Genomic DNA, 27,789 nt, shown 5'->3' with positions numbered 1-27,789 from the left:
CATCTTCCGCATCCCGGGTGGGGAAGGAGGCCCAGGGCCTGCACAAGGCACCCACTGTCCACCCCCCAGGGCAGGGAAGCACAGCCCTGGTATTTCCACCTCTCCTTGCCTTGGCCTCAGCCTAGCTCCTCCCCACATCTTCCTGCTGCTGTGTCCTGTGAAGCTAGCACACGGCCTCCGGGGGCCCCTGTCCACCCCACCCCCACACCGGGAACTTCAGGACAGGATGTGCAACTCTGATGACTCCAGAGGGAGCAGTGTTCGACAGGAGAACTTGGCCGTGTGCCTGTGCCCTACCCAAGCTGTCTCCTTGAGGTTCTAGGTCAATCCTTAGAGAGCCAGGTGGGGCAGACATGCCTGTCCCCCTGCCTCGTACCCCGTCCACCCTCCAGCCTATCCCCTGGGCTCAAGCCCCCATCCTGTGCTCCTGACCCCACCAAGTCATCCACTATGGGGATGGGACCACCCCTATACTGGGGGGACAGCACTGTGTGTGCTGGGGTCGCTTTGCTGGGCAGGAAATGGGCTGGGACTGGGGAGAGCAGAGGGCTCACGGGGTCCCATTCCACGTGTGGCATCAATCAGTTTGGTGGGTGTGGGTGTGGTCCAGTGGCTCAGGCCTCAGTGGGGCGCAGGGTGGTGGGTACCCCAGGACAGGAGGGAAAGGCGTCTTGTCCGCGCTGCAGCTGGCACAGAGCCAAGAGGAGCCCAGCTCCGGGACAGGTGGCCGGCGGTGCAGGGTGCTGGCTGTCTGCCCCGCCCCCGCCCTAGGTGCCGGACTGGCCTTGGAACAGGAACTGCCGGCACTCGGCCGGCCGGAGATTTAGTATTTGTGCAGGCGCGGTGGAGACCCGCTGGCTCCGCGGACGCACAAGCAGCGGGCTCCTCGCGCTGCCCCATGCGGAGGCCCTCCTTCCCCTCGCGGCGGCCGCCGCCGCCGCCGATGCTGCTGTTGCTGCTGTCGCCGTGGCCAGTCTGGGCCGAGTCGTCCACCGCGGCGGCCACCTCGGGAACCCCAGGCACCCCGGACTGCCCCGAGGCGTGCACGCGCGCGCAGGGCGGCCTGGTCAACTGCTCGGGGCGCGCTCTGCCCGCCGTGCCCCCGGGCCTGAGCCGGGGCGTGCGCGCGCTGATGCTGGACCACAACCGTGTGCGCGCGCTGCCGCCCGGCGCCTTCGTGGGCGCCGGCACGCTGCTGCGCCTGGACCTGCGCGAGAACGGGCTGCGCTGGGTGCACGCGCGGGCCTTCTGGAGCTTGGGCGCGCTGCAGCAGCTCGACCTCAGCGACAACTTGCTGGAGGCGCTGGCGCCCGGCACCTTCTCGCCCCTGCGCGCGCTGCGCTCCCTGTCGCTGGCAGGCAACCGGCTGGCGCGCCTGGAGCCCGCGGCGCTGGGCGCGCTCCCGCTGCTGCGCGCGCTCAGCCTGCGGGACAACCAGCTGTCCGCGCTCGCGCCGGGCCTGCTGGCCGGCCTGCCCGCTCTCCACGCGCTACACCTGCGCGGCAACCCCTGGACCTGCGGCTGCGCGCTGCGCCCGCTCTGCTCCTGGCTGCGCAGGCACCCGCGGCCCGCGCCAGGTGAGGCCTCGGGGCGACCGGGGGAGGGGGCCGGCACTCGCGGCCACAGTCCCCGCCGTCGTCTGACTCGGCGCCCGTTGTCCCGCAGAGGCCGAGACGCTGCTCTGCGTGTTGCCGGGGCGCCAGTCGCTCAGCCCCTTGACCGCCTTCACGGACGCCGCCTTCAGCCACTGCTCGCAGCCCCTCGGCCCGTGGGACCTGGCCGTGGTCTACGTGCTCGGGCCCGTCTCCTTCCTCGCCAGCCTCGCCGCCTGCCTGGCGCTGGGCTCCGCGCTCACCGCCTGCCGCACGCGGCGCTCCCGCGCGGGTGTCCTCAGCTGCCTGAGACCGCGCGCCGGTGACCCGGGGGCCCCCGCCGCCTCTGCTCGGGCCTGAGCGGGCCTTGGCTGTTCTCGAATCTTACCCCGTCCCCTGCCCTTCTTCTCGGTCCCTGAAGGCGTCAACAAGCGACACAGAAATTTTCGTGACATTCCTTTAGACATCACCACTGCACAAACCGGGTCGGGGGCAGCGCGCGCCGGGCCCCTGGGCGGAGGGGCAGCGCGCGGCTGCGCACGGGCCGCACGGGGAAGGCACGCGCTCGGCACTGGAAGGGCTGGGCCTGTACAAGTCGGAGGGCAGGGCTGAGGATGGTCCCGAGCCAGCGCGTGTGGGGAAGCCTATCCTGGGCTGCAGGCTGGAGGAGGTGGAGAGCTGGCTCGGCCCTCGTGGACACCGGAGGAAAGGGTCAGAGGCAGCGCAGAACCCCAGCGCACCGCTGGGAGGCAGCTGCCTGCTGAGGGTCCGGGTCAGCCCTTGGGGAGGGGCAGGGCCAGCTGGTTGGATGTGGGGCCGGAGGCGAGAAGGGTAAGAAAAGGAGAGGGGTGGAGCCGAGGCTGCCCAGAGCAGGCGCTGGAGGACGGGGTGACCCAGCCAGGTGGGGCCTTGCACGCCTCACTGTGGCTCTGGTAGTGGCTGGGGAAGGTCAGGGCTTACAGTCTCTGCTCCAAGCCCCTCCGGGGCCAAGGTAGCCCCTCTCCCCCGCTACTTAGAGACCCCAGGGCCCCTGCCTCTGCCGGAGTGCCCTGTGGCCCTGCCCAGCCAGCTCAGCTCTGGCCTGTCCTCAGCCGCTCTGGTCCGAGCCTCGGTCCAGCAGGGGCTGCCCGCCAGGCAGCAGGGCGGACAGACAGACGGGAGGCCCAGGGTGGGCAGTCTTGGGCGGGCGGGCTTCCCTCAGGCCTTCCCGAGCAGCAGGACCCATCAGTGTCCTTGGCCGGGCTAACTGGGCAGGTGGGCGCCTCCGGGGGCCTCACACCACGGTGCTGACCGAGGGATCTGAGAGGTTGAGCGTGCCCGTGATATCAGTGGGATGGTACTGCTGCAAAATAGAAATACACAGACAAGGCAGCCCGTTAGCCCCCATGCCCGGGGGCTCGCGCAGGGCCGGGACGGGTGGGCCGGCCAGCCGGCCGACCGGCGGGCGGGCGGGCGCGGCCTGGGGGAGGCTGGGGGGCGCTCCTCCCCCTGACCCGTCGTGCTCCGGGACTCTGCGTGGGCCGGGCCGCTGTCCCGTCCATCTGTCTGTCTGTCTGCGGGGGAGGGGGGCAGAGGAGGGCGGGCAGGGCGTCTCAGCTCTCCCTATGACGGGCACACATCTGCAGCTGGCCCTCCTCCCTCTCAATAGCGCGTCGCGGCAGCACTGTGTCTTTTTGGTTTTGCAAAGCGCCGCGTCCACCCCCGGTGCTCTATAAATAAGAACCAACAATCAATACCCGCTGGCCCCGCTGGCCGCCAGGGGCCCCAGCCCTGAGCGCCCAGTGCTGCCCTGGCCCAGACCGGCCACAGGACAGGGCCAGAGGATCGTAGCGGCCGGACCGACCCCACCCCTCCCAGCAGAGCCCCCCACCCAGGCCTCCCTCCAAGCAGGTGCCCAGCCCGAAACAGGATGGGAACTGGGTTGCCCTCCCCCGCCCAGCCCCTCCAGCTGGCAGCACCCCCAGTCACCCCGACAGGCCAGGTCCAGCCCCACATGCCCCGTGGTATCAGGGCCGGCCTGGGAGATGGTCCCTGGTGCCTGCAGAGGCTCGGACAGAGTCTGCTGGGTTTGTGTCCCCAGAAAGGCACCTCAAAGGTCTCGGAGTTGCACCTGGACCAGCTAAGGGGCATGAGGGTTTTCTTTGGGTGGGGGATTGGGGAGAATCAAGGATGCCCTCACAAAACAGCCTACGGCCTGTGTGACTTCTGTGCTCCTCCCTGGAAGTGCTGTCTATGAGGGTACCCTCTCCCCAGGCCTGCCCACACCTCCCCTCTCTGGTCTTGGGTCTCTTCCTGAACCCCTTGGCAGGGCCCCGGCTCAGGCTCTGTCCACTTTCTCGGGCCTGTGAAGCCCCAGGCTGTGCTCCCAGCTCCTGGCCCCTCCTTCTTCACCTGCCCTCCCAGTGCCAAGCCCCTCCTGGGAAGCAGAGCAGCCAGGCCTCACGGACCCCTCGCGGGGCCCCCTGCAGCTTCGCCCTGGCCTGGGACCATTCTGTGCCAAGCCCTGTCTGTGTCCTGGAGATCTGCCCCCTTTCCAGTGCACTGTGTGTTTGTGGCTGGGTGGGTGGGTGCAAATCCCATTTCTACCTCAGAGCATAAGCCGCTGCAGGATGGAGGCCAAGCCGGGCCCTGGACTGCAGGGAGGCCAAGGGCAGTGCTAAGTCTGGGCCGCCCCCTCCCCACCTTGGACCAGGGTGCCCCTAGAAAGCCTGGGTCCATTTTAAGGGCTTTATTCCAAGTGTGCACAGCTGGTGCGGTCACAAGCTGCCCAAGGTAGGAGGCCTCCTCTGACGCCCTGTGGGGAGGGGCTAGAGGGTCAGGAGCTTGTCTCCCTGGAGGGCCCTCCTGCCCGGGGGGAGCCTCAGTAACTCCGGCTCTGCAGGCCGCGGCTCAGCCTGGGGTGGGCTCCACCCCCTCTGGTGTTTCCCAGTCCCCGCCTGACGGTCCCCTGCGGCTGGGGGCCTGTTCCACTTCCAGACCCCAGCCGTCCACCCAGATGGAGCCGGGCCCGGCCCCCAGCCCCGGCCCACACAGAGACCACATGAAGGGGATGCAACAGGCATGGCTCTGGTGAGACACGTGAGACAGGTGTCTGGGTGGCGGGGCTGGCGGCCAGACAGATGGGCGGATGGGACAGCACAGCCACCCCTCCCTGGAGGTCGCAAGGGGGTAGAGAGGGCAGTGGGCTCCCCTGGGCGAGGCTGGAGAAACGGGTGTAACAGAGAGGTGGCACGGCCTCCCAACAGGTGAGGAGTCCAGGACCGACTGGCTCTGGGCTCCCAGGGGCCCTGGGCTCAGAGGCCGACTGGCTGACCAACGACATGACACAGCTTCAAGATGGCGCATGGCGTCATGGCATGGGGGCAGACCAACGCAGAGACACATGGGGAAAGAGGACCCAGTGAGGGCCAGTGGGAGAAAGGACCCAGAAAGGTCTAGAGAGAGAGTGAAGACCTCATGTGCTGGGCAAATAGAGATGAAGGCAGAAGGGCCACAGCGGTCAGAGGTGGGGGTGGATGGGATGGTGAGGGACGGGGAGCGGGCACGCCTGATGCACGGGACACAGACACGGGGGCGGGGCGAGATCAGAGTCGGAGACGTGGGACTGGGCGTTCTTCCCCTTACCGTGTCTTTGGAGGACCTACGTCTCTTGAAGCTGGAAGCCAGGGTGGAGGTGATAGCCCTAAATGTGGCTTTCTTTTTAGGGTCGGGCTCTGCTCTACCACTCTTTCTATCCTAAAATGAATATGTATAAGTGATTAGACAGCTAAGGCTGGCGGCCACACCTGCCCTCGCCTGCTCCTCGGGGGCTGCTGCCCAGCCTGGCCGGCCACTCAGGCCCTCGCTCCTGCCTGCCTCCCTGTGCTGGACAGACGGACCAGCGGCCGGACACATGCAGGCAGCCTCTGCCCCTGCCGGCTCTCGGGCCTGACCTCACTCGTGCTGGGGCTGGGCTTCGGGGGCCAGGGAGCGGGGGTGGGGAGTCCCGTCTGGCTCTCTTCCTGGGAGGTCGGCCGGGCTCCCTGGCTCTTGGGTGACCCTGGATTACAGGTGTCCCAAGGAGGAGGGTCCCCCAAGCACTGGAGGAGTCGCCCCTTGGGCCCTGCCAGCCGTCCTGTCCCCTGAGGGGGACACCAAGATTTAGGAAGGGGCTAGGGGGCCAAGGCAGGCGGCAAGATGAACTGGAGAGAGAGATGGAGGTGGCTTCCGACCCTGGCCTGGGGTCTGATGGCCAGGATGGCCCTGTGCCAGCTGGTGAGAGCCTGACCAGGTCCCAAGAGCAAGAGTTGGCAGATGAGAGGTTTGAGGCTCCAGCAACCCGTCCCCCTGTGGCCCTCCCTCTCTGAACATCAATTTCATCCCCGGACACAGGCTCTGGGGAGGCGCCCAGAGAAAGAGAAGAGATGAAGGAAGCCAGAACTGGGCTGTGCGGCATGAGCCCACAGGCCCGCACAGGCCCCAGTGCCTGCCCTATCCCGGAGGGGCTGTGGCTGCCCCACGGGCAACCTGTTTCCTGCTGGCGGCAAGTTCCCTCAGACACGGCCTGGGGTGCCAGGCAGGGCCACCTGGCCCGATTCAGGCTGGAGTCATGGAGCACAGAACACAGCAGGGCAGCAGGGAAAGGGGTCCCTGGTGGGTGCCGAGGAGAGGCATGGGGCGGCGAGGGCAGAATATGTCTTGGACTCACGTGCTACACCCAGGTGGGTCCCTGTCTTACCCTGCCTCAGTTTGCCTTCCTAGAATGGGTGCCGGCGGGCGACTCTGGAGACAGAGGGGCCAGGCGGAGGCTCGGCGCAGGGCTGTGCAGGGGGCCGCCACCTGCGGGTGCCCCCCAGCAATGCTGCCCCGGGCTGTGGCTCCGGTCCTGCCCGCACGGGCTCCGGGGAGCCTGAGCCAGTGCTCCGGCCTGTGGGAATGGAGGAGGGCCGGGGCCGGGCCGGGCCATGGGCACCAGGCCTCGGAGGGTGGCCTGTCCTACCTGCAGGTTCTTCCTCCACACGTTCACGGCTGCAAAGGCCAGCTGCATCTGCTTCCGGCGAGCATCCTTGTGTCGCTTGTAGGCGATCTCAATGAAGATCAGAAAGATCCCAGCCACGATGCCCCCAGCCACCAGCATGAAGACCCCTGTGGGCCAGGAGCCAGCACCTCAGCCGTTGGCTGGCCGGTCTGTGGGCCCCTTGGAGAGCCCTGCCAGTGTCAGCAGGGGCGCTGAGGGAAATGGGGAGAAACCCACCTGCCATGTTCTCAAAGGTGAGGGTGGCAGGGGCATTGCTGCGAGAGTCACACTCCTGGTACCGCACCCACGTCTTGTCCAGATCCTCCATGAAGCCGTTCTCGTGGGACCTGGGAGGGAGCGTCCTGGAGTGGGCCACGCACCGGGGCTGGGGCCTGGACCCTGGTGCGGGAGGCAGTGTCTGTGTGCCCTGGTGGTAGGGTCTGGCTCTGGGGAGGGTTAGCCTCTGGTGGGAGCCTCTTGGGGAAGGGGGAAGGGCAGTAGGCTGCGGGTAAGGCACTCACTTGAGGATGGACAGGGAGACGTTCTGCTTCCAGGGACTGTCCTTGCGCATGCCAATGCCAAAGCCCGAGCGGAAGAACAGCTCGCCAGTGGTCACTAGGTCGCACTTCTGTGAGGCCTCGAACTCCAGCACCGCCGAGTCCCAGATGAAGGCATGAAGCTTGCTGTGGGTGGGGCTGGGGGTCACAGGGGCCCCGCACGATCGGGCTGCCCTGCCTCTGCACCTTGCCTTCCTTTGTCCTGGCCACCTGGAAACCTCACCTCTATCTCCATCCAGTGCTTCCCATCTGGCCTGGACACTCCACTTCCCAGTAGGGGTGGATGCTCCTCCCCTGCCACGCCCCTGCCCCTCCCCTGTCTCTCCCCCCTCACTTGTCCCACACACCCATCCCCCAGATTGTGATGCCTGTCTGTCCCCCTCCCTTGTCCCGCCCCGCGTCCTGCCCATCGCCCCTCACTTGTCCCGCACAGCCTGGATGGCCTCCGCCGCGCTCTCGTAGTTGTGCTTCTCCATGTGCCGGTACATGGTGCTCAGCTCCACCTGCCTCCGGAAGTAGATGTCCACCGAGCTCTGCTTCACCGTGGCGTAGATGAACTTGTCCGACGGGTTCCTCAGCTGCAGGGTTCGAGGGCAGGCTTCAGGGCTGCTCCTGGGGCCCACCCAAGGCAGAGCTCCGCTGACCTCACGCTCCCCGCCCCCTGTGGGCCAGGCCTCACCCGTGGGTCGTTGATGCCCGTGATGCGCTCCTCTGGCCGGTCCAGCACCAGGAAGGCCGCCAGGTTGGCGGTGTAGGAGGCCACGATGATCATGGCAAAGCCGGCCCACACCATGCCCAGGATGCGCGCTGAGAAGCTTCGGGGGGCGCCTGCCGGCAGAGGATAGTCAGCTCCTGGCCGGCGGGAAGGGGCAGGGCCGGAGCCGGCCGGTGCGTGGCCTCACCTTCCCCAATACCCGAGTTGAGCAGAACGCCCCAGGAGAACCACATGGCCGAAGACAGGGTCAGCGCGTCTTCCTCCTCCTCTTCACTATTCACCTTGAACCGGCCGAAGGGGCTGCGGGGCACAGAGGGCGGGCGGGAGAGGGCGGCAGGGACAGCCCTGCCCCGCCCCCTTGCCCCGCTCCGCCCGCCCCCCCCCAGTTGGAGGTGTCCGACCCCGGGCGGCGCTCACCTGAAGCGGTCCAGCAGGTACAGCATCACGGCCACCACGTGCACCGACAACCCCACCAGCAGCCACAGCGTGCTCTGAAAGGGCTGCATGAACGAGTCCAGCGTGCTGCGGGGGATCTCCTGCAGGTGGACAGGCTGTCAGCGCCCCCCACCCCCAGCTCACCTAGGACCTCCTCTTGCCCCGGCGCCGCCCAGCCCCGCCGGGTCCTGCCCACCTTCTTCACCAGAATGGTCAGGCCCTGGTACTTGAAGGGCTTGGAGAACTCGATGTACTGTGCACGCTCGTTGTTGATGGTCAGCGGCGCCACGATCATGTCCGCCTGCCCGCTGAGCAGCTCGCCCATCATCCCATTCCACTCCTTCTTATTACTGTTGTTCACCTGTGGGGCGATACCGCCGGTGGGCGCGCGGCCGCCATCAGCCCCGCTCCAGCGACGGGCACCCGCCCCAGCTCGGCTCTTGGGTCCACCCACTCCAGACCCCAGCCCAGTCCGCGGGCCCCGCCCACCCCAGGCCAAGTCCCTAGCCAGACTGCGTCCCCTGTCCCCTCCGACCGTCCCTCGTGGCACCCAGCAATCCACTCGTACCCGCTCTTGCGTGCCGAACTTGCCATCAGCCACCAGGTGCACCTCGTAGGTGAAGTTCATGGTCCGCGCCAGCTTGATGAGCAGATCGATGCAGAAGCCGTAGCAGCACTGAGGCACAGTGTGGCGAGCTAGGGGGGCGAACAGAGGCCATCATCGCTGGGCTCCCGGCTCCTCCGCCCCGCCCCACCCCCGCGCCGGAGCCCGAGCCCCGCGCTCACGGCTGCCGGGCGACGTGTCGTTGGGCCCGGTGCAGATCACTTTCTTGACCGGGTCCCCATTGACGGTGAACTCCTCCTTGCATGTGCCATCGCTCAGCGTGGGCTTGACGTACACAAAAGGCTCCTGGTGGATCGTCACAATCTGGGGGGTGGTGGGGAGGGGAGAAGACCCAGCCTGGACCACTCACCCTAAGCTTCCAGACTGCCCTGGATGCTTTCCAAATCCCTGACATCCCCCCACCTCCAGCCGCTGCCCCTCCTGCCCCTTGTCTTCCCTGGTCACCATCAGCAACACCTGCCTGCTGTCCCCGGGAGGGTCCCCAGGAGGGGGAGGCACATGGCCTCCTGAAACACTGTCCCCTCCTCTTGGCCACTTGTCTTTGGGGTATTGGCTTAGGCATCAATCCCTCTATCAGACTCTGCTGGAATGTCCAGCCTGCCCAGCACCTTCTCTGATTTCTCAGAGATGAAAAACTCCCTGTCCCAACCCAGGGCACCCATCCTCCCCCGCACTGCCCACCATGAGGACAGGGGCCATGTGTGGCATCCACTCCGAATCTGCACAGGACCCCAGGCCCTACAAGGATCACCTGGCCTCTCCTGGCCCTCAGCCTCCACAGCAGAGGGAGGGAGGGAGAAGCACCTTTGCTGCTTTCCTCTTTCGTCTGCGGTCACTGTGCTCTCTCCTGTAGATTGTCTCAACCCAGGGCCCCCTTGAGGCTCATGCTGGGGTTCTCTCTTCCTGTCTTTCATGGGCCCAGACCCTGGAGGTGGGGACACGGGGGGGGGGGTGCTGACGAGGGCCCCAGAGGAGGTGATGTTGGAATTGGGCATATAGAGTAGGCGGGGTCAGTGGTCTCGTGGCACACGGGGGAGGGCGGGTCTGCAGGGAGGGGCTGTTCACAGTCTCTGCTGCAAGGGCAGCATTTGACATTCCCCTTCCGGGGATTGGGAGCACTGGGAGGAGCCTATTGCTTTTAAACTTTCATCATGTTTTTCTTTAAAAAATTGTTTTTCTATCATAAAAGCAATACATGTTTGTGGTTTTAAAAAATTGGTGTGTGTAGGGACACCTGGGTGGCTCAGTGGATTAAGCCGCTGCCTTCGGCTCAGGTCGTGGTCTCAGGGTCCTGGGATCGAGTCCCGCATCGGGCTCCCTGCTCAGCAGGGTGCCTGCTTCCCTCTCTCTCTCTCTCTGCCTCTCTGCCTACTTGTGATCTCTCTCTGTCAAATAAATAAATAAAATCTTAAAAAAAAAATTGGTGTGTGTAAAGCCATCTGCATCTGGCAGGCTGAACGGGCCCATCCGGCCATCACTGGGCTCCTACTCTCAGACTTTTCAATATGAAGTATCCACCTGCTTTGGAGAAGACAACTCTGCCTGCCGTGAAGGAGGACGACCGTGGAGGAGGGATGAGGCCACAGGAGCAAGGAAGGGAAATCTTGAGGGGAAAGGCCAGCCAAGGAGGGGCTCCCAGAGGCCCAGGGAGAGAGCCAAGGAGGGAACAGCCTGCTATGGGGAATGGCCAGGCAGTGGGGGACAGGGCCAAAAGGACAATTCGACTGGGTCACAACAGGAGGCTGTGAAGCCTGGGGACCGAGGTGGCAAGGGCCACCCAGAGGAGTGATGAGGGGCGTGGAAGTAGCATCTCAAGACCCAGGACTCAGGACAGAGAGTGCGGGAGCCGGAGTCCACCGAAGAGCCACCGGGTGGCCTCTGTCTCCACCAGCGCCTCCCCAGGAAAGCCCTGTCCCACAGGCCTCCCCGACTTAAGTGGAGAACCCGTGGGGCTCTCTCCTCCCTCTCCTCCCTGCACCTGCTCTCCCTGTTCCTCTGTGGTGCCGGGCGTGGGCCACAGCAGCCAGGTGCTCGCCATTCCCCACTTCCTTCAGTCACTGTCGCTGGCCTCACTGTCCCCTCCTCTGGGCCCGAGGAGCTAGCTGGAGAGTCGGGCTGTGGACACTGGCACAGAGCAGCAGGCTGCCCACCTTCAACCTGGTGGACATCTGGTACCCTCGGGGCTTCTCTGTCTCTCCACCCGGCCAGATGATCTTCCTGTCGTTGGGGATGACCTGGGGGTGGGAGTATGAGATGGAGGGTGGCCACGCAGGGGTCTTGGCCCCAGGACCCTAAGGCCCCAGCCCCCACCCCCTCATGACCCCCACCTACATGGGTGCCATTGTAGACGCCCACTTGCACCAGCTTGCGGTTCTGCAGGTTCATGATGCTGTAGTTAGCGAACTTCCGGTCCCCGTCCTCGTTGAACTCCACTCGGCCGGTCACCCCGTCAGCATACTTGGAAGACATCAGCACTCTGCAGGGGGGCGGCGTGGGCAGACTTATCAGCAAAGCTCCTCTCCCTGGCCTTCCAAGCCCGAGCCCCTTCTTCTGCCTCAATCCCAAGAAGAAAAGATCAGCAGGCGTCAGACCCTCATGCTGGGCATCTGGTGGACGGCATGCCCAGCTGCCAGCACCGATGGATAACACAGCTATGGTCGCCCAGCGACTCCTGAGCACCAGACCCTACTGGAGGGCTTTCTGTAGGTTGGGACGTTCCCTCCCAGCAGCCACCCTTGCTTCTCAAATGAGGAGGAGTAAGCCCAGGTAGGAGCCAGTAGCCTGTTCACCGGCAAGTGGGGGAGGAAGGGCTGAGGTCCTGTCTTGTGTGTGTGCCACACGCCTCTGAGTCTGTGCACACATCACATGCGTCAGAGACCTGCGGTTGCATGTGCGCTCCTGTTGTGGGCCTCAGAACTGTGTTCTGCACATGCTGCTCAGTGTTTGCAGCCAGTGGGGTGGTGGTGGTGGTGGTGGCATCTGGTGATGGGCAGAGCGGCATAGTGTCCAGGACGCTGCGAGTTAATTCCTGCCCCCTGTGGCCATCCACTTGGGCATCTGGCCAACCCTGGCTCTCTACAGGGTTCCATCCTGGGGGCCTCTTTTGTCTGATCTGCTGGGCCCCTGGAAGCCCCCTGTCCCCATCTGGAGCAGGAGCTTCCTCCCAAGGGCGTCAGCTGGGGTGGGTCGCAGGCTCGGCTGCAGCGTTAAAAGGCGGGGCCAGGAGCAGTGGAGGCAGCCGCGCGACTGCACTGACCTCCGAGGCGTTCATGTCCGTGTCGGAAATGAGGCGGGCGATTAGCACAGTGGAGGAGGGGTTGGGAGAGAGTTGGGGGAAGAGGAGGGAAGTGAGGAAGACAACTGGGGCGCCTGGGTGGCTCAGTGGGTTAAGCCGCTGCCTTCCGCTCGGGTCATGATCCCAGAGTCCTGGGATCGAGCCCCGCATCGGGCTCTCTGCTCGGCGGGGAGCCTCCTCCCCCTCTCTCTGCCTGCCTCTCTGCCTACTTGTGATCTCTCTGTCAAATGAATAAATAAAATCTTAAAAAAAAAAAAGAAAGAAAAAAGAGGACTGCCTCCCTCGGGTGTCCGCGGCGGGACCACCTGCCCAAGAGAACTACTCCCGCCTCCGGAGAGGCCCCGCCCACCTCTTGAAGAGCGGCCCGGTCTTCCAGATGTTGGTGTTGCCCACGCAGCCGCGGGGCGGGTCGGTGATGTTCTCCTTCTCCAGCAGCTCGTGCACTGCCTGGGCCACCACGCCCACGGCGTCGCTAATGTGCGCGGACTCGTTCTTGCCATTGATGAGCTGCAGTCCGATGATGCCTGGGGCCGGTGTGGTGGGCTTAGAGTCCGTGGGGACGCCCTGCCCACCCGACCCCGAGAGGACCCGCACTCACCGTCCGGGGCGTAGCGCAGAGCGTTCCCTGAGATCTCGCGCTCCCCCACCAGCCACACGTACCCGGAGCCCGTCATGTTCAGCATCGCGGCTGCACGGTACACGGTGGCAGCATCATCCTCGCTGTGGGGCAGAGGCGGGTGACGGGCCAGGACTCTAGCCTTTCCCCACCGGGCCTGGGGCTGCTCTCAGTTTGCACATTCTCTTCTGGAGTCTGGGCAACCCTCCAGCCCCTCCCCCAGCTATGCCCTTGCCTGGAAATAGGCCTGGGGACACTGCAGAGGTGACAGGCCCAGCACCACCGCCACCTCCAGGCCTCCTTGCGTCCAGTGATGGTGCAGAGGGACTGGTACCAGCCTGCATCGCCCGCCCACACCTGGGCCAGGAGACAACCCCCCCAACCCCGCCCACAACAGCAGGAAGGGGAGGGGGGTGGGGGGGAGGGGGTGTGGGTCCCAGACCCCCAGAGTTTCCAGCCTCTCGCTGGCCTGCTGCCTTGGGGAGCAGGGTCAGGGGTCATTGCAGATTGCTCGCTTGCCTACCAGTCACCAGGTGCCAGGCCCTGCTCTGAGCGCTTTACAGACTCGTATTTAATTATCAGTGCTCTCCCTGTGGTTCTGTGTGCGGACAGCCACCCCAGAATCCATGCTCCTGCGCCCTCCTGAGCAAGCTGTGCGCCCTCCGGTTTCCGCCACCCACACATGCAGGACAAGGGGCCAGGCATGCTCCAGGTTCTTCAGATGGGGGTGGGACCCTGGGAACTGCCCCCCGCAGGGCAGCGAGAGCCACTGCCCCCACTCAGGAGGCTGCCCAGAGCCAGGTGCCAGCAGGATGCAGGGCGGGGCCTGGCCTTGGAGGCAAATGTGATCCTGAGCTCTCGGGGTGTCCTTACAGGTGATTCCCTGTGCACCTGGTCCTCGTAGGCTCTCCTCGTCGGGACATCAGGACAAGCATCCTGGGTCTGGTGGAGCTATGGGGGCCCCTGGGGTTCCTGCCCCTGCTCCCACCTTCCTTTCTCTGCCAGCCTGGACCCGGCCCCAGATGGGCCTACACAGCTGACATTTGCTACTGCAGGGTCCAGAGGGGTTGGGCAGACCATCTGAGTGTTGGGTTATTTTCACAATGACTGACCCTGGAAACTGAGGCGGCTCTAGACTCCCTAAGGGGTCTGCTCCCAATTTTCTCAAGGGTTAGCCAGCAAGGAAATGCAGACCTTCCGTGCTCACTCTGCATGACGTGCTCCTGTCAGATGTAAGCCATACACAGAGAGGTGCCCCGGGCAGCACCACCCCCGTGACCAAGGACAGCCTCCAGCCTGGCGGCCCAGCAAAGCCAGCGCTGTGTCTGCAGGGGCACAGGCAGCCCGCTGAAGCTGGCAGAGAAGCCCGTCTGCGCGACACCTTCATGTCTGTGACATCTGGCTGAGCGGACTGAGCGCACGCCGGGGCTTGTGTCTGTGTGAATCGCAATCACTGGTAAAAAGTTGTAGGCAGGGGCGCCTGGGTGGCTCAGTGGGTTAAGCCGCTGCCTTCGGCTCAGGTCATGATCCCAGGTCCTGGGTTCGAGCCCCACATCGGGCTCTCTGCTCAGCAGGGAGCCTGCTTCCTCCTCTCTCTCTGCCTGCCTCTCTGCCTACTTGTGATTTCTCTCTGTTAAATAAATAAATAAAATCTTAAAAAAAAAAAAAAAGTTGTAGGCAAAACCCTGATCATTCCATCAGACTGTCTGAGGGAAGCAGTCGGTCCCAGAAAAGACGATCTCCGGAAGGTAAGAATGAACTTTGAGAGATGAACTCTCTGCCCTCCGTAGAAAATTGCTCAAAAATTAGGACTGGCTTGTGAGGTCTCTCCAGAATGTGCTCTCAACGGCCCTCACGAAGGCGGAGCCAATGTGTCAGGGGAGCACCAGGGCCAAGGAGACCTGCGCATGCTGCTCACTAGCCTCCCTGGCTCCCCGGGACCTGGGCGCACTGGGCAGCCCAGGGCCCTCTGTCGCCTCTGTTCCCAGGAGCCAGCTGTGAGGGGAGGGGTCCCTTCCAGTCTTAACATCCAGGGAGGGGCCTCATGAGGACCCGAGAGGGGCTGTGCGGCTGCTGTGTGTGCTCGGCCTTGCTGACAATGTCAGTACACGTGTGGGGCAGGTGTGTGCACGCATAGTGTGGCGCGCATGTGGTGTGTGTATGTATGCGTGACTACACACGTGCACCATGCATGTACATATGCGTGTGGCACGTGCACGTGTATAGAAGTGTGCACTGGTCTGTGTAGAAGTGTGTGTGGTGTATGCCATGTTGTGCCTCTATGTGCACGGATAGTGTGTGTGTGTGTGTGAATATCTCATGTGTGTATATGTACGGTACAATGTGTACACACGTGTGGACGCTTGGCATGTATTGTGCATGTGTGTACATGGTGTTTGCACTGTGTGGGTGTGTACACAAGCAGTGTGTGTGAGTGGTGTGAGTGTGCTGTGTGCCTCTGGGCACGTGCACGCAGGTTTATTTGGGCATGTATGCATGTGATGCGTGTGTGCACGTGTGTCATGGTTGTGTGTGCATGTGTGTGCATGTGATGTGTGTCGTGTGCGTGTGTGTGCGTGTGTGCATGTGAGGTATATGCCACGTGTGTGATGCGTGTGTGTGTCGTGTGCATGTGATGCGTATATGCGTGTGTTGTGTGCATGTGATACGTGTGATGCTTATGTGCCGTGTGCATGTGATGCGTGTGTGCTCAGGTGCATTCGTGTATGTGGTGCACACGCAGAGTCCGTGTGTGTGTTTCCGTGTGTGCAGGGTGTGTGTGCAGCTGTCAGACAGGACCAGGTGGCCTGCCCCAGACGGAGCTTTCACTGGATCCACCCCTGCCAAAGCTGTCCTTGAGCCTGGGGGCTGGCGACGCAGGGCAGGCCCCTCCCAGCCCGCACTCGGGGGCTTGGCGGTGTGGCATGGGACATTGCAGAGCAAGGAAAACAGCCGAGAAAGTGGCCAGCCCACTGCTGGGACCTGGGTGTGGCAGGGAGTCTGCAGATCGCTGTTGCCCATGGCTTTCCGGCCGTGTCCTGGCAGCCACTCCACTGATAAGGGTAGGGCTGAGTGGGTCTAGTTCAACGTGACCTCACCCTTCTTACAAGCGCCCAATAGCTGGAAATCTATGTTTGGCATGAGTTCCTCGGGTCACTTGTCCTGATTGAAGGGGCCTGCTGGTTGTTAGCTGACTGTCCGTTTGCCCATCTGTCTGTCTGCTGGTCTACTCACCCACCCATCCTTTGATCCCGCCAAATCCCCTGAACTTCTCTCAAGCCCCATGATGAATAAGGGGGTAGAAGCCAATTGGGAAATCAAAGGGGAGGATCTGCTGGGGCTCTCCCTGTAGGCTCATTCTGGGCAGGGCTTGCCCTGGGAGGGATAGGGCAGCCCCCTGACCTTGCCTGGGCCTGTCCCTACACCTTTCTCCCGGAGTCCTCCCCCCAGTGCCCAGGGTCGGGTGGTTGGCATGAGCACGGGTCAGCCAGGGGCAGACGGGATGAGCTCCCAGCTGTGGTAAGCACGGAGCTCCCTGCTGTCCAGCCCACGGAGCCTTCGTTGCCCGCCCCCCCACCCCAGCACCAGGAGGTGGGGCACCGGGCTCTGTGTCAGGGGTTTGTTGACTGAATGTCCGAACGGACACCTGCTGCAACTCAGAGGACTGCTTCCTCCTTGTGGCCTGGCAGACAGCAGCATTTGGGGAATGTTCCTCTGGGCCGGGTGACCCCATTTCTCTCTCCACTCTATTGGGAGTCTAGTGGTACTTCTGGGAAAGGGCAGACTGTGGTGTGTCCCTGTAAGCCCTCCTGGCTCTTCCTATTTCTAGTCCAGGGGACCGGATGTCCCCTTCCCAGGGGGCACTTAGCCATTTACAGATAGAGAGACTTTTGCTGGGGTCTCATTTCCAAGGTCAACCTGGGGGTCAGGTTCTGGCTGGCTGCAGCCTGGTTTCCACAGGTCCCTAACCAGTTCCCTTTTCCTACTGCCCACTCCAGCCGCTCCAATCCTTCCGTCCTAGGACTCTGGCTCTCTCCCTGCTGTGGCCTTCTACCCTGGGTTCACCTGCACACCCACATGTCCCTTCCCCGGCGTTTGCCTCTGAGCCCAGCTCCCAGAATCCTGGGTCATCTCTCTCCCCTTGGACCATGTTTGTGTTCCGAGAGCAGAGACTCGTCCATCTCCCATCTCAGAGCAAGCAGCAACAGGTGACCGGAAGGAGAAAGGATGGACAAGTAGAGGGCATTGCATCGACTGGGTCTCCAGGTGTACGCGGGGGGAGGGGAGCGGGGGGGCTCTCCTCGGCCATGGCACTTGGGAAGCTGAAACTCAGCATCAGCCCCACAGTGCCCCTGGCCAGGGCCAGGCCTGGGTGAAGTAGGGGGCAGGGCCCAGCCCAGCCTCACCTGGCGGAGAGGATGATGACCCGGGCCTCCAGCTCCCGTGCCTCCATCAGCAGGGCCGTCACGTTCTTGGTCCCCGGGTCGAACTGCAGCACCTTCTCCGCCTGCGGTATGAGCGGGAGTGTCAGCAGGTGGTTGGGGCAGGGGCATAGTGCCTCAGGGGCGAGAGGCGGGCTGTAGCTGCTAGGAGCCCAGAGACAGCTTAGCTAGGGCCACCGCGGCCCGCACCTGTCACCTGCACTGTGCACCTGCCTGCCCGGCTCCTGCCTGGCCTGGCCTGGCCTCGAGTGCTGTCCTTCTTCAGCCTGCTCGCTCTCCTGCACTCACGCCAGCTCTCTCCTGTCCTCACTTTTGCACTGAGCATGCAAGCGGAGGTGGGCCGAGACTCAGAGGATGCGTGCAGCGGACAGGAAACAGAAAAGAGTTTTGGAATGCAACCGGGAGCAGAGATAGGGCCGACTTTTCCAAAACCACGGGAGGTCCTCTCGGGCCGACCCTGCAGGCCCCTGCGGGAGCAGCTGGACCGACAGGGGCAGGCGGGCGGCTGGGTGGGCGGGCGCCCTCCTGGGTTCCTCGAGGAAGCCCTGGGGGTCCCGGAGATTCGCATGCACTTCCCGGAGAGCAGCTCCTCCTGCGGCCGGCCGTGCCTGCTTCTCGGGGCAGGCCCGGGCTGAGGCCGCGGTGGGCAGGCCGCGGGCACCCAGGCGGCCTGCTCCTGCCCTGTCCTGCCTGCGGCTGCCTGCCTCACGACCTCACTCTCCTCAAGGCTCAGGCCCGCGGCGCGGCGCAGCCGGGCCGACAGTGGCCCCGTGGCCGAGGCGCCGGAGGCCAGGGCTCCCTAGTCGGTGGGTGGCGTGCACGTCCATGCATATATACCTTGGGTCCGCGCTTGTTGTCATAGGACAGTTGGTCGAGGTTTTCATAGTTCCTTTTTTTACTCTGATGAATAATGTGCACAGAGAAAATATGCAGACACAGAAGAAGATTATAAACGGTTGAAAATGACGGCGCTAAAGCAACCACACCACCTCCTCGGCGCGTGTGCAGACGGGCACGTACCTGGAGCTCGCAAACACCGCGGCCCGGGCGGGGTTGGGGGCCGGGGCACTGGGGGCGGGGGGCCGGGCCGCTGGGGCTCCCGGCCGCGGAGCTGTGCTCTCAGAAAAGGTCACACTTGGGAGGAAGGGCACCCTGTCTGTCCCAATACCAACATGTCCCTCTGGGGCCCCACGTGCCGCCCCCCCAGCCCCTGCCATGCTCCTGCCTCGTGGTCCCAGCAGTTCCAGGCCAGCCCCAGGCAGTGCTGCATGGGGGTGAGCAGGGCCTCCCTCACAGCCTGTCCCCTTGGTCCCTCCTCTCTTGGCCTCCTGGCCTCTGTCTCCCCTAGAGGCCCGGGTGCCTGTTCTCACTGACGGGCATGTGTACACCTGTCGGCCCACGTGTGCATGGGAGAGCAAGTGTGACAGGGTTGTGTGTGTGTGTGTGTGTGTGTGCGCACCTGTGCGCACAGGGTGGTGTGCATCTGTGGGCATCTGTGTGAAAGTTAGTCTACACAAGGTTTTTGGTGGGAAAATGAGGGCCAGTGCCATCTGCACACTCGTGTGCGCGTGCATGTGCGGCGGCACGTACATAGGCATGTGTGTGGGCGTGTGTGCAGGCACGTGCGTAGGTGTGTGTATGCATGTGTGTGTGGAGACGTGTGTGAGAGCACGTGTGTAGGCCTGTGTGTGGGTGTGTGCACGTGTGTGCAGGGACATGTGTGTGCAGGCATGTGTGTCAGTGTATGTGTGTGCATGTGTGGGCACGTGTGTAGGTGTGTGTGTACATGGGGATGCTGGTGTGCGAGTATGTGTGTAGGCTTTGTGTGTGGGGGCACGTGTGCAGGCCTTGTGCAGGCGCGTGTGTGTGCAGGGACATGTGTATGCAGGCATGTGTATCAGCATGGGCAAGCATGTGTGTGGGCGCGTGTGCAGGCACGTGTGTGTGTGTGGGCCCATGTGTGAGTTGGTGGGTGAGTGTGTCCGTGGGCTCCAGGCCTGTGTGCATGTCTAGGTGCAGTCTCTGGCTGGGGAGGGTGTGAAGTGTGAGGGGATCGTCTTGGGAATGGCACACCCCTGTGAGCATGAGTGCACATGGGTGGTGTGCACGGACATGGCTGGTAAGCGTGTGAGTGAGTGTGTGCAGCCACCGGTGGGCCAGCTAGGAGGGGGCTCAGTCTGCCAGGCACTGGGAGATGCTGTCTTGGGAGGCGTGGGGGCCCTTGGCACTGGTAGTCAGCCCTCCCTCTTAGACTCAGCCAATCTCCCCCCCCCCCCCGCGGGGCCCCCCCAGGACCCTCTGAGTCTGCCTTCTGGCTTCACCCACCCCAGCCTGTGCCCTCTACTCCCTTTAGGGGCCTATGGGGGCCTGGGGTTGGCACTAAGTTGGTTGAAGCCAGCTCTGACTTCACAGACAGAACATGCTCCCCGCCAGCCCCTGGGTCTGGCCTCCCGGCCCGCCGCAGCCTAGGCCTCCCCACTCTCCCCCGCACCGTCCTAACTGAGGGCCTTGCGTGGCCCTGGGGTTGAGCGCTCAGGGCTCCGGCCTACGTGAAGGCGGGACCCTGGGCCTCCTCAAGCTGGCCATGGGGGCGGGCAAGGAAGGGGCCAGGGGTCACCTGGACCCCCCATAAATTGCCCCTCTGCTCTCTCTGCGCTCCCCCGGAGTGGGAGCCGGGCTGGGGCTGTTGCTGAGTGTATCCGGAGCCGGGAGGGATCCCAGCCTCACGAGGGGAGTGGGGGGGCGACAGCCTCGGGGCTCAGTGGGGGGGAGTGGAGGCCTGAAGGGGGGAGAGCCGAGGCCGAGGGGAGGGGGCGGCAGATGTCCGTGAAGGAGCGCTGGTGAGGACAATGGGCGGCTGAGGGGGTAGGGTGGCCGGGGAGGGGAGGTCGTGGAATGCAGGGAGGGAGAGAACGGGCTCCTTTGGGGGAGGGGCACGATTGCCGCGGCCCTAAGGCCAATGGGACTGGGAGGGGGGAGAGGGGCGGGTAGGGGGCGGGGCCACGCGGGGCGGTGCCGGGGGACCGCGCGGGGGAGGGGCGGGCGCGGGCTGGGTGGGGGGCGGGCCCCGCAGCCCGGTGCGGAGGGGTGCGGCGGCGGGCGGGGTGGGGTGTTTGCGGAGCTCCAGGTGGTCCTGCCCTCGCCCCGCAGGGACTGACACGAAGGAGATTCGGACTAATGGCAAAGCGAGTGAAATGAGCCGAGAACAGGCCGGGGCGGGCGCTCGCCGGACGTGGTGGTGCTGAGCATGCACGATGGAAAGAGAGGGTGTCACACACGGGCCACAGACACAGGCCGGCGGCTCCTGCTGCGCCGCCGCGGCGCCTCGGCGGCTCCTGCTGCGCCGCCCGCCCGCCGCCCGGGCTCACCTTGGACTCGCGCTCCTCCAGCAGCGTCTCCAGGCGCTTCTGCGCGGCCCTGCCCTCGTGGTCGTCGCTGACCAGGAGGATGACGTGGTTCCAGCTGTACACGCGCATCATCTCGAACCACACGCTGGACTGGTGGGAGTAGGGCGGCACGGTGCGGAGAAAGCTCAGGTGGATGCTCTGCGGGGACAGGGGCGGGGCTGAGGGGCTCTGCGGGGGCGGGGGCGGGGCTGAGGGGCTCTGCGGGGGCGGGGGCGGGGCTGAGGGGCTCTGCGGGGGCGGGGCGCTCTCCCCACCAAGCGGACCCCACACCCCGGGGATCCTGCCTCCTCCTAGCTCTACCCTCACAGCACCCGGGACACCTGTCAGAGTCAGGGACACCCCCCCCCACTGCTGCCTCCCCCCACGCCCTCGGGTCTGAGAAACCGCAGCTCCTCGTCTGCCAGCAGCTCCGGGACAGACATGAGGTCCTGGGGACTGTCCCTGGGATGAGCTCCCCTGCTCCCTGGCGGCCTCCCCCTCTCAGAGATCCCCACTGGGGCTTCATGGGGCTCCTTCCCAAATCCGCAGAACCGTAGTGTTTGCCAGAAGTCTTGATTTAGGGCTAACTACTTCTTGTCTGCAAGTCCAGAGGTGGTTGCCTGCTGACCCTCCCTACTCTGTATGTCCCTGTAACGGCCAGCACAGGGCACAGTGGGAGAGGAGCGCACAGCAGGCTCTACCCTCCTCCGTCTCGCTCCTCCGTGTCTACCCAGGAAACGCTAGTCCCATGCTGATCTTGTGGTCTTCTGAGATGACCACATCGTTTTCCTACCTGCTCCCTCTTTATGGCCTGGGGGCAGTGCCTTGGAACCTGAGCACAAGAAGGCCCCTTTGCATCCAGCCCTCACCCACTTGTCAGTGCGGCAGCAAAGGGGTTGTAGTCAGGGTCTTGGGCTGACTCTGACCCAGGCCTTCGCAATCTGTGTGCTGGGCACAGACTGGCAGTGGATTGGGACCATGAGTGGGGCCAGGGCGGACTTGTGAGGTTAGATCATTAGGTTTGACTTCACGCTGGACCAGGGACTTGGGCCGCAATCTGAATCTGGGCTACAGTTCTGCCCTGGCACAGGGCGCCTCCTCCCAGCCGCTTTCCTGGGCAGAGCACAGTTCCTTCCTCTTGCATATGAGGGGTCTGGTGTCAGAGAGCTAAGGAGGTTGGAGGGCACAGGACAGGATCCCCCACTTGTATGCAGCTGAAGGCTAAGTGCACTAGAACAGATTGGATGCCTCAGCTACATGCTGGGGCTTCCAGAGCCTCAGGAAGGGGCTGCTGCTCCAGCCTCCAACCGGCCTCTTCCCCTGGGGGCCTCCTGGAGAAAATTTGGCTCTGGCCTTACTTTCCCTTGCCTCTGGACAGACCCATCCTTGACCTCCCCAGACTTCCCTGGCCCCAGCTGGGATGACCTCCATGCCTTAGGAAGCTTTATCTAGAACTGTGAGCTCCTGGCAAGATGAACTTGGAGAGGATGGGAGACCGGGAAGCCCCCAGCATATGGCACCTCGTCTGATCCTTCCTGATCTGTCTGCAGGGAGCCCAAGGTCTGGAGGAGGCTTTGGGGCCCTCCCGTCCTCTTGGTGGCTCTTGGCTTCCCCAGCTCTTGAACCCAGATCATGGGCAGACGCTGCGGGAGAGCTGTGTGACCTAAAACGAGCTCCCCGCCTCTATGGGATACCAAATCGGTGACCTCTTGACTCTTCCAGCTGCTGCTCCAGGGCTGGATGGCTCCAGCCAGACCCCCATTCCCCCCTGGGGACCACAAGTGTCCTATATGCTGCTGAGTGGTGATGCTGGCCGCCCTGGGACCTGCAGACCCCAGACTAGCTTCTCCTGCCATGAGCGGCATCCTCTGTCACCCTGCACCCATGTGGACATCCTTCCCACCTGTGCCCTACAGCGGGAAGGGCTGGGACCCACAACCTCATGGCTGTGTGGTACACCCCTGCCAGGCTTTTCCTCCCCTGGCAGCTCCCCCTCCAGTTCTCCAAAATCCACCCGTCTGTCCCTTCTCCCAGCCTGCGGGGACCTCTGCTGCTTCCGAGGGCTCGTTATTGGTGCCTGTCACCTGCCAAAGGGAGTGTGTGTCCGTGTGTGGGCATGAGTATAAGTGCATGACTGTGCTTATGAGTGTGTGTGTGTGTGTGTGTGTGTGTATGTGTGTGTGATGGAACATGAGTATGGGAGGGTGAACACATTAGTGTCACTGTGACTGTAGGGTGTGTGTGCACGTGTGAGCATGTGTAAGAGCACTCAAGCTTTCCCGGGAATGTGTGTGTGCGCCGGAACCTGATGTGAAGGTATGTAAGAGTGCATGCTGTGAGTGTGTGTGAGTGTGCGTGTGTGTGGGTGTGTGTAGGAGCAACCGAGCGTTCCCGGAAATGTGTCTGTGTGCATGCGGGCTTCGTGTGGAGGTAGGGGTGTGTTTGTAGCTGTGCGTCTGTGGGAGTCCGAGTTCGCCTGCTAGGAGAACGCACATCAGTGTGCGTGCGTGTGTCTTCGGCTCTGTGTATGCGTGTGAGTGTGTGAACATGCGTGAGTGCATGAGCTCTCGTCTCATCCTGCTGCTCCTCGAGCCCAGAGCCCATGGTCTGAGCACGTCCGTGCCTCCACCCTGCCCCCCTTCCCAGGGCAGCTGCCAGTGGCCCTGGGCGGCAGCACTCAGCCACTGGGTCTGAACACAGGAACAGAGCCAGCTGGGTCCCCATTGAGTGGTCAGGCTTACCTTGTCTGAGTAGATGGACATACGGGTGGTCAGCCCCAGGACGGGGATGCGGTAGAAGCCGGCTGTGTAGGAGACGGGGGTGGGAGTGAAGTGGTCGTTGGGGGTAGGTGGGTGGCTAACTAGGATGGCGTAGACCTGTGGACACAGGGGACAGGGTCAGCTCAAGGTGGGGGTGAAGGTGGGATGGGCATTACCCTGGAGCTGGTTGCCCAGGAGCAGCAGAGGCTGAACTCAGCAGGCCAGGTTGGGGAAGTCCAGGGGCCTTGTGTGTGCGTACGTGCTGCCCAAGGGGCACGCGCCCCCGGCAGGGGGACAAGACCCTGTAACCACCCTCAGAGAGGAGGACGACTGAAGGCTGAGGCAGAGGCAGAGCAAGACTCCAGGGAGCAGACAGGACACACAAGGGGATGATGGACCTCCCCGTACTTTCCCTGGTGGGGCCTGCCTTCACCCCCTTTCACTGGAGGGATTGCCTTGGGGTGTGTATTCAGACCTTGAGAGGAAGGACAAAGACTGTTCTTGGGATGTCCCTGGAGCCGTACATTGCCCCATGGGGTGGCTAGAGTGGTTGGTCCTGCCGATGCTGACCAGCTCACCCGTGCCACGCACTGTCCCTCCTCCTGGGTGCGGAGGCCAGGGCTCCCGAAACGGAGAGCTGCCCCGGAACGTCTCCGTCTAGTGCTGTAGACTGGGCTCTGTCGGGAGAAGCCGGGCAAGGAGCCGCGGAGCCCTCAGTCCTTTTGCAGTTTCTTCCAGGGCCCGGCTGAGCTCAGCCTGGTTTGAACAAGACCCAGTCCTGACTTTGAGCACCGACTAATCCTCAAGGAAGGGAAGGGAGGTGCCAGGGTAGGGGGTGCAGCCTAGCCTTCCTGCCCAGGCCAGGGCCAGCTCCTGCGGCAGGTTTGAAGCCAGTGGCTCAGTCCTCCAAGGCAGGGGAAGGGGGGTGGCATGGAGCCGAGGGTTTGGCAATTTCCTGCCGGCCTCACATTAGAAGGACCCGTGTCTGTCCCAACTCCGCCTTCCCATCACAGCCCCAGGGCCTACCTCTTCCTGCACTGCCACGCTAGCAGAGCCCTTGCCCTTTGGCCCTTGCCCTTCGGGTGTGCTCACGGAGGGGCAGCTGCTGCCCTCACCTTTGCTCCTGGCACTGGCTGTTCTCTGAGGGAACAATGCTCACAGACAGGGTAACTGGGAGTGGGAGGAGGGGTCCCCAGAAAGGGCTCTGCCTGGATTCTCTAACTCCACTTCTTCACGTCTCTCCCTCATCCCAGATGGGACATGTGACCTAAGCTGCTGGCCACAAAGGCTTTCCCCAGTCCTATCTCTACTGCTCAGGGCTGGAAGCAGGGAGGTGGCTTGCGAGGTGGGGATGGGGAGATCCCTGAGAAAGCTCAGCCCCTAGCCTCTGCAGCGGGAGCTGTCTGGACTGGCTCTTCCTCCCCGGGCCCTCACCTCCAGTCTGCACCCAAAAGTGCCCAGTCTGTGTCTGCGTGAGTGTCTGACCAGGAAGATGTTCACAGGTATGTGCTGGACTACACGTGTGTATAAACGTACACCCAACATGTCCGCGCGTGTGTGTATGCGTGTGCATGATGGCATCTGTGTGTGAGCATGTGCACCTGGGTGTGCTGAGCACTGTGTGGCCCCAGAGTGTGGGTGTCCGTGGGTGTGCCTGTGTGTTGGGCGGGTGGGTGTGAGTGAGCGTGTGCAGTCCACTGTGATGCCGATGTACGTGAGTGTGTGCTAGTGCAAGTCTAAGTGTCTGTGTGCACGAGCACAGGCGTGAATGCGTGCACATGTGAGTGTGCCTGCCCGCCGATGCCCACAGATGTGGGGTGTCTGTCAGGTGAGCACTCATTCGGCCCAGCGTCAGCCTGGCGCTTACATAAAGGCTGCATTGCAGTGCTCCCATGGATTCACTGGGATTCAGCAGGCAGCTCGGCACAGGGCGGACAGCTCCGACAGGCAGAATCCTAGGAGTCATGTCCTCCCCCGCAGCGCTGGCTGTCAGCGGCTCCCACACTGTGCCCTGACACCTCCCACAAGCACAGTCCCCACTCCCACCCTCCAGAACACCCTGCTTCAAACCTGGGCCATTTCCCATCTCAGTCAAACCCATGGGTGGGGGAAGGGGAGAGAGGAAGGGAAGGAGGTCTAGAAGCAGAGACAAAGATGGCCCCAGGCCCCATCCTGCTAAAAGACTTGCGCATAGTGCGTGCTTGTGGCTGGGAGAGCACTTCTGCCCATAAGCCCAGGACACCCACCCCTCACAGACACAGTGATGAAACAAACCATGAAATTCTTGCCTTACATCTGCACACAGGGCTCAGGACCTGGAGTCCTGGAGCCCTGGAACCTTGTGAGGACTGACCAACGTAGCAGGTGACCAGTGGGGGGGGGGCGGGGAGCAAGATGGGGCACTGGTGTTTGGCTGCTAGTGAGACCAGCCCTTTCCAGCAGGAGCCAGCTGGCATAGGGGTCCTCTCTTAAGAGGGCTAGGAAAGGGTGGGATGAAACTGGGACAGTAGGAGGGATGGAGGGGGGAGGAGGGAGGAAGGTGGGAAGGTGTGGGGGGAGGGGTAAGCAGGGTTGGGGGGAGCCCTGGTGGGGGATGGTGGGCACCTGGCTGGAGATGAGGTCCTCGCACACCGACAGGGCCATCTGGATGGCGTTGGGCTTGTGGGTGACGGAGGTGGCATTGAGTTGGATCTTCCAGGAGCCATGCCGCTTGTTGGCCTGGTTCACGGCCTCACGGAACATCTGCTCGTGCTTCCGCGTGCTCAGCACAGCTCCAATGTTGACGATCTTGGGGTCGCAGGCGGCGCGGGCAAAGGAGCAGGAGAAAAGCAGGGCGAGTGTCAGCAGACGCATGGTGCTCATGGGCTCCGGGGAGAGCCCTAGCTCTGGGCAGCGCGAACACGGGGCCCTCTGTGCATCCCCAGCGGGGTGTCCCGGCCGTCCTGCGCGCGCCCGGTCCCGCGGGCTGGGGACGACGCCACGTCTTCCCGCAGAGCCGTAGTGCCCCGGGGTCTGCGGGAGGGAAGAGGGCCACCGAGCCGGCGGCGGCGGGGCCGGGGGCCGGGCGCGCGTGGGTCCCACGCCGGGCGGAGCGGCTGGCGCTGTCCGCGGTGCTGAAGCGGGCCCCGGCGCTGCTCCAGGCGCCCAGCGCGGAGAGGACGCCGCAGCCGCGGCTCCTCCGCGGGCTTCGCTGGTCCTGGTCCTGGTCCCGGCGCTGCGGCGACCGCGGCAGCTGCGGAGCCGCGAGCGGGGCCGGCGTCTCCTGCTCCTCCCGCCGCCCCCGCTTCCCAATACGGAGGGGCGCCTCCCGCGCCAGAGTGTGCGCCTGCGTTGGTGCGAGCATTTAACAGAGCACGCGAGGCGGGGCTGGGCGCGAGCGTGCGTGTGCGCGCAGGTGTGTTTGGAGGGGTCGCTGGACGTGGGCCGCAGGGAGATGAGTTCACAGAGGTTCGTGGGGTTCGTGTCACTGCAGCTGCCTGGCATGTCTTTTAATGTGACCAAATGTGTCCTGGCAGTTTGTGTGTGTGTGTGTGTGTGTGTGTGTGTGCCCACGCGCGTGCACGAGACTTCACGCATAGTCAACGATATTTCGGGGCCTGATTCTGCTGGCTGGAGACCTGGGGGTGTGGAGAGGCCCTAAGCCATGCCTCTGGGGGAGGGACCGTGAGACTCCCCTCTCCAAAAGGCTCAAAATGAGGGAGAAATCCCATCTGCCTGGCCATGTGATTTGGACCCCACCGCCCCCGCCAGAGGGTTGAGAAGAATAGAAAGGGTGACAGTGGCTGCCTCCCCACGTTGACCTGGATCTTCCAGGAGAGTCTGGGGGTCTGGACCCAAATCAGTTACGGAGAAGCCAAGGCCAGAGGGAGTTGTGTTTGTAGTGGATACGACCAAGGTTAGACATCAGAAAGCGCTTGCTCTGGTGAGGTGTGTGCCAGGGTAGATGTTCCATACCCCTGCTTCTACTCTTCCCCACCCCACCTCTCCTCATTCACTCCCAGCCCCCACTCCTCTTGCCCCTTTCCAGAACCTCCCTCATCCCTCTCACCCTCAGGATCCTAATTCTTTGTCCCTACACCCCTGGAGAGTGCTTCACTTCCCTAATTCAAAGGATGGCTGAAGCTCCGCCCCCTGCCAGTGACATCACTGTTTCCAATAGCAACTGAGGATTCTGCAAACCCAACTGAAAAGCCCCCAATAGGGATAAAGCAGGGCCATGCCCACACCTAAGTGATGTTCTGAGCAGTAGAAAGCAGAGACGCCCTTCCCTGCCTCCCTGTGGTTCTCACCAGCAGGCTGACGCCCCCCTTCCCCGAGCCAAACACAGACACCCAGGGACATCCCTGGTTCTGTGAGGCAGGGGCTTGGCTC

The 27,789-nt window shown here is 63.6% G+C and overlaps 2 protein-coding genes across 9 annotated transcripts; one reads left to right on the top strand and one right to left on the bottom strand.

Annotated features, from left to right (window-relative positions):
* The first annotated feature begins 63 nt into the window (after positions 1 to 63).
* Positions 64 to 2,063, top strand: LRRC26 (leucine rich repeat containing 26). Its single transcript, XM_047700622.1, is given in 6 exon segments — positions 64 to 392; positions 394 to 438; positions 440 to 474; positions 476 to 543; positions 546 to 1,577; positions 1,666 to 2,063. Coding segments are annotated over 6 exon segments (1,506 nt in total). The 5' UTR covers positions 64 to 353; the 3' UTR covers positions 1,953 to 2,063.
* GRIN1 (glutamate ionotropic receptor NMDA type subunit 1) lies at positions 2,038 to 26,489 on the bottom strand. 8 transcript variants are annotated; one of them, XM_047700603.1, is made up of 21 exons: positions 26,023 to 26,410; positions 23,401 to 23,535; positions 20,642 to 20,818; positions 18,111 to 18,173; positions 17,238 to 17,338; positions 12,814 to 12,935; positions 12,565 to 12,739; positions 11,252 to 11,396; positions 11,071 to 11,154; positions 9,082 to 9,223; positions 8,864 to 8,991; positions 8,492 to 8,656; positions 8,278 to 8,396; positions 8,048 to 8,160; positions 7,825 to 7,973; positions 7,566 to 7,723; positions 7,110 to 7,271; positions 6,826 to 6,935; positions 6,571 to 6,716; positions 5,217 to 5,327; positions 2,038 to 2,934 (listed from the first exon to the last, which is right to left on the bottom strand). In XM_047700603.1, exons 1-21 carry the CDS (start codon positions 26,278 to 26,280, stop codon positions 2,866 to 2,868), a joined length of 2,832 nt encoding a protein of 943 aa, XP_047556559.1. In that variant the 5' UTR covers positions 26,281 to 26,410; the 3' UTR covers positions 2,038 to 2,865. The 8 variants fall into 8 exon arrangements, with proteins under 8 accessions (XP_047556559.1, XP_047556563.1, XP_047556560.1 ...); XM_047700606.1 differs by lacking the exon at positions 2,038 to 2,934 and adding an exon at positions 2,941 to 3,301 and having other exon boundaries at positions 26,023 to 26,489; XM_047700607.1 differs by lacking the exon at positions 5,217 to 5,327.
* Between the last annotated feature and the right edge of the window lie 1,300 nt (positions 26,490 to 27,789).

The sequence above is a fragment of the Lutra lutra genome, chromosome 13 (genome assembly GCF_902655055.1).
Source record: "Lutra lutra chromosome 13, mLutLut1.2, whole genome shotgun sequence".
Classification (NCBI taxonomy): Eukaryota; Metazoa; Chordata; class Mammalia; order Carnivora; family Mustelidae; genus Lutra; species Lutra lutra.
This window is presented reverse-complemented; position numbering and strand designations above follow the sequence as displayed.